Below are 5,000 nucleotides of genomic sequence, written 5' to 3'. Positions count from 1 at the left end.
TGTCTTTTGTTTTAGTGTGAGTATAAGTAAATGAATGCTTATGTGAATGTATTAAGAGAATGTCACTTTAATAGGATGTCGTGTAAGGTTGACAAAGGGATCTGAACTTGCATTTTCCGACCTGCACTTTTCTGTCTTCGTCTGATCTTGTGTCAGAGATAAAGTTTAAGTAGATAAATAACGACGTGATGGTTTTAAGCGAATGTTACGTTGATAGAGCGTTGTGTAAGGCTTTAAAGGGAGCTGAATTTATGTCGTTTGTCTTATTTTGAGTCCGAGTAAAATATGACCGCAGAAAAATATACAGTGACGTAAATGTTAGCAAATGTAGTGTGAGGAATGTTGTGTAAATACTTTAATGGGATGTGATGTTACGGGAGTAAGATGACAATAAATACAACATAATCTAATCCTTTATATAATTATGATCATATTTAAAAGCGTGACTTTGATTCTTTCCTCTCTCTCTCTCTCTCTCTCTCTCTCTCTCTCTCTCTCTCTCTCTCTCTCTCTCTCTCTCTCTCTCTCTCTCTCTCTCTCTCTCTCTCTCTCCATTGTGAAGTAGAAGGGAGAGAACAATTTTGCTTTACAGGTAATTAGTGAGGGAGAGAGAGGGAGGGAGGGAGAGAGGGAGAGAAAGGGAGGGAGAGGAGGAGGAAAGGAGGGCAGGAGGGAGGGAGAGAAGGGGGGGGCAGGAAGGATGATGCAGAGAGAGAGAGAGAGAGAGAGAGAGATAGAGAGAGATCGTCAGGGGACAATGAACACAAAAATCCATGACAGGCTGTAGCCCCTCACCCACTCCCCCTTCCCCTTCCCCCTGCCACCCCTTCCCCTTCCCTTAGTTAAGAAAAAAACGTATGTAGGTCTCTCTCTCTCTCTCTCTCTCTCTCTCTCTCTCTCTCTCTCTCTCTCTCTCTCTCTCTCTCTCTCTCTCTCTCTCTCTCTCTCTCTCTCGGGAAATTCAAGACAAGCAGAGGAAAGCGTAAGGATATAATGAACTCCTCCTCCTCCTCCTCCTCCTCCTCCTCTCCTCCTCCTCCTCCTCTTCGTTTCCTGTTTAATCTATTCCTTCATCTCATTTTTCTTTTTTTTTCCTTTTGTTATTCTTGATCGTTCTTGTTTTTCTTATCTTTCTCATCTCTTCTTCTTTGTTCTAATGTATCTTCTTCTTCTTCTTCTTCTTCTTCTTCTTCTTCGTCTTCTTCTCCTTCATCTTCCTTTTCATCTCCCATCTTAGGTCTCCATCACCATCACCTCCTCTTCCTTTTCTCCAATACCGTTCCTCCTCCTCCTCCTCCTTCTCCTCCTCCTCCTCCTCCTCCACCTCCTCCTCCTCGACACAGTGACACACACCATGGTCGTAATTACATGGAGATGGTGCCATAGCTCTCTCTCTCTCTCTCTCTCTCTCTCTCTCTCTCTCTCTCTCTCTCTCTCTCTCTCTCTCTCTCTCTCTCTGTTGCTGCAAGATTCCTGGAAAATTACGTTTAAAGAGAGTGACGTGACCCCCCCCCCCTCTCTCTCTCTCTCTCTCTCTCTCTCTCTCTCTCTCTCTCTCTCTCTCTCTCTCTCTCTCTCTGATGTGTCGTGACTGATGAAATAATACCGACAGAGAGAGAGAGAGAAGAGGTCCCTCCCGTGTTTCCGGAGGTGAAGAAGTTAATGGGAGTGTCATTTGGGGAGGAAGGTAATATGGGGGGGAGGGAGGGAGAAGTGTAATGGAGAGAAGGATGAGTAGATGAAGGGAGGGAGGGAGGGATGCGGTGTGATGGAGAGAGAGATGACAGGAAGGATGGAGAGAAAGGAGTTAGGGAGGAAGGAAGGAAGGGAGGGAGGATCATCTGAGTATAGGAAGGAGAGGGAGGGAGAGAAAGAATGAGTAAATAAGGATACACAAGAAGATGAATAAAGGAGGACAAAGTGTATGAATAAATGAAGAAGAAGAAAAGAAGAAAAAAAAGATGATGCAGAAGAAGAAGAACAAGAAGAACAAGAAGAACGCTACAAGTAAAGAAGAAGAAAAGAAGAAGAAAAAGAAGATGTAGAAGAAGTAGAAGAAGAACAAGAAGAACAAGAACAAACACGCTATAAATAAAAAGAACACCATCAATAATAACAATAACAATAACAATAATAATAATAATAATAATAATAATAATAATAATAATAATAAAAATAATCCTTAACAAAACACAAACTTACTTGTTGACCACGTAGGATTTGGAGTGAGTCATGATGAGGGACATTGAGAAGGAGTGTTTGTCTATCTGTCTGTCTAACTATCTGTCTATCTGTGTCTGTCTGTCTGTCTGTCACCAATGTCTGTAAGCTTCCTTCTTTCTCTGTGTATTATTTTTCCTTTTTGCTTTTTGTTCTAACTTGAAATCACTTTAATGTGTGTGTCTGTTTGTCTGTTTGTCTGTCTGTATCTGTATGTTTCCTTTCAATCTGGGTTTTTTTTCCTTTTTGTTTCCCTTTCTTCCTTAAAATCACTTGTTATTTGTATGTGTGTGTATATGTCTATGTCTTTGTCTGTCTGTCTGTCTGTTCTTTATTCTCCCTTAAAATCGATCTAAAAAAATACCAACACTAACAACAACAACAACAACTTCCACTTCTCACCACTATAACACTTCTCTTTCTTATTTAACACACTTCTCACTAATCACTTTTCTCTCTCTCTCTATCTTTTATCTTATCGGTTATTCTGTCTCACTCATCTCAAGTCTCCTTCATTAACCACATTTAGCTTTTTTTCTTATCTTCTTTCATAACTCGTTCATTATCTCGTTATTTTCTGGCATTTCTCATCATTGGTGGGTTTAATTAGCTTTCTTTATCATTAAGTGTGTGATGTACTGATTAAAATCCTCCTTATTATTTTTTTGTTGTTCTTTCGCTTCTTTTTTTTCTTCTTTTGTTCACGAGTTCAAATTGTTTCTCTCTCTTACTTTTTATTTTTCGTTCTTCACAAGTTCAATTTCTGGTGTTCTGTTTTTTCTTTTATTCTTTTTTTCTCTTTTTTTTTCTTTTCTTTTCGTTCACACTCCTTTTTTTTGCGTAAGAGTATTTGGGTCACTGGAGTTTATTATGTCAGCTCTTACTTCGTTCACCTGTTAATTGGAGGTATTTAGAAATTTTCACCTGTCGAGTTAAAGTTATGTAGAATGATATTGAAGTTGTGTAAAATGCTATTAACGGTCAGTAGAATGTTATTAGATGAATGTAGAATGTTACTGAATGTATGGAAAATGTTATCAAATGCATGTAGAATGTCATTGAGTGCATGTAGATTGTTCTAAAGTGTAAGTAGAAAGTTAATAAAGGTATAGAATGTATAAATATATGAATGTAGAGAATGTTTCACTTTTTGTTAATTAGACACGTAGAATTTGTTTACCTGTAATTAGTTAAAGGTATCTACAAGTGTTCACCTGTTCATAACACCCTACTACCTCCACCCACTCCTTCCATCACCTCTCTAGCACCCCAGTTTTACCCCCCCACACCTCATCACCCAATCTATGCCCCCAAATATCCCTCAGTCCCTCCGCTTCCTCTTCTCCCTTTTTTTCCTCCTCTCTTCCGCTCGCTCTCCCCTCCCCCCTCCCTCTCCAGCACCCCAATTTCACTCCCCATCACCCAATTCATGCCACTAAAATGTCCCTCAATACCCTCCCCTTCCTCCTCCTCCCATTTTTTCTCCCCTCTTCCGCTCGCTCTTCTCCCCTCCTCCCCCTCCTCCTCCTCCCCTTCACCATAATACATCGGCGTGAAATCAGTGTCTTCTTCAACTTCCTTCTCTCTCTCTCTCTCTCTCTCTCTCTCTCTCTCTCTCTCTCTCTCTCTCTCTCTCTCTCTCTCTCTCTCTCTCTCTCTCTCTCTCTCTCTCTCTCTCTCATTCTTAATTAACCTAACCTGCACCCCAATTTCCTCTTTCCTGCATAATAACACAAAAAAAAGAAAGAAAAAAAGAAAAAGATGAGTTATTTACACCTTGAAGACGTGTGTGTGTGTGTGTGTGTGTGTGTGTGTGTGTGTGTGTGTGTGTTCATCGTCGGTAAATCAAGATGGGGTGAGTTTTTTTTTTTTTGTCTACCTGTCTTCCGGTGTTCCCTAGTGATTTGGGGGCGTCGAGGGAGGGGGGGGAGGGGGAGAGGGGGTATAGTGTGTGCGTGCGTGCGTGTGTGTGCGTGTGTTTGTGGTTTCCGATCCTCCTCTGCGGCAAATCTCTTCATCTGAACCTTGTCTTTTTTTTGGTCGAATCTTCTTTTCTTCTTATCTTTCTTTGATCTGCGGTTTTTTTTTTGGTCTGCCCTTTAACCTCACCTCTGTGTGTGTGTGTGTGTGTGTGTGTGTTTAACTTCTCAATTCGTGTCCCTTTAAACGTCTCCTTATTCACCTCCTTCCCTTCCCCTTCTCCTCCCTATTTCCTCTCCTCCCCTTCCCATTCTCCTCCCTATTTCCTCTCTTCCCCTTCCCCTTCTCCTCCCTATTTCCTCTCCTTCCCTTCCCCTTCTCCTCCCTATTTCCTCTCCTCCCCTTCCCCTTCTCCTCCTTATTTCCTCTCCTTCCCTTCCCCTTCTCCTCCCTACTCTCTCTCCTCCCCTTCCCATTCTCCTCCCTATTCCCTCTCCCTTTCAACTAGTATTTTTTCCCTCTCCTGTTCTACTTCTCTTAACTTCCTATCCTCTTCACCTCCTTTCTTCCTTTCCCCTCCTCATCTTTTCCTACTCCTCTTTTTCCACCTCCCCTCTTCTTCTTCTTCCTCTCATTTTTTTTACCCCTGATAATCTTAATTACTTTAAAAAGACAATTGAGACATCTCCCTCAATCTACCCAGAAGTTAGGTACCAATTCCCTTCATACCCTACCCCTTTCATTTTACCCTCTACACTACTGCTGTCTACTCTATCTCCTCCCTTTATTTTCCCTCTCCCTCTCTCTCTCTCCTTCTCCTCCTCCTCCTCCTCTTAGCCTGAGTTCATTCCTTCCATTGC

General features: G+C 41.7%; 1 protein-coding gene across 7 annotated transcripts in view; it reads right to left on the bottom strand.

The window, feature by feature from the left end:
* LOC127008293 (rap1 GTPase-activating protein 1-like) overlaps positions 1-5,000 on the bottom strand; it is a 138,371-nt gene that overhangs the window by 109,977 nt on the left and 23,394 nt on the right. For 2 of the 7 annotated variants that reach the window (XM_050880102.1, XM_050880099.1), the window contains exon 2: positions 2,203-3,144. The exons of 4 other annotated variants lie outside the window; for them this stretch is intronic. In XM_050880102.1, coding sequence (XP_050736059.1) covers positions 2,203-2,246 — 44 coding nt within the window. In that variant the 5' untranslated portion in view covers positions 2,247-3,144. The remainder of the gene's footprint in view (positions 1-2,202; positions 3,145-5,000) is intronic. One more of the 7 variants, XM_050880100.1, reaches the window with a different exon arrangement.

The sequence above is a fragment of the Eriocheir sinensis genome, chromosome 37 (genome assembly GCF_024679095.1).
Source record: "Eriocheir sinensis breed Jianghai 21 chromosome 37, ASM2467909v1, whole genome shotgun sequence".
Classification (NCBI taxonomy): domain Eukaryota; kingdom Metazoa; phylum Arthropoda; class Malacostraca; order Decapoda; family Varunidae; genus Eriocheir; species Eriocheir sinensis.
Note: the sequence above shows the minus strand (reverse complement) of the source record. Positions and strands in the feature narration are given on the sequence as shown.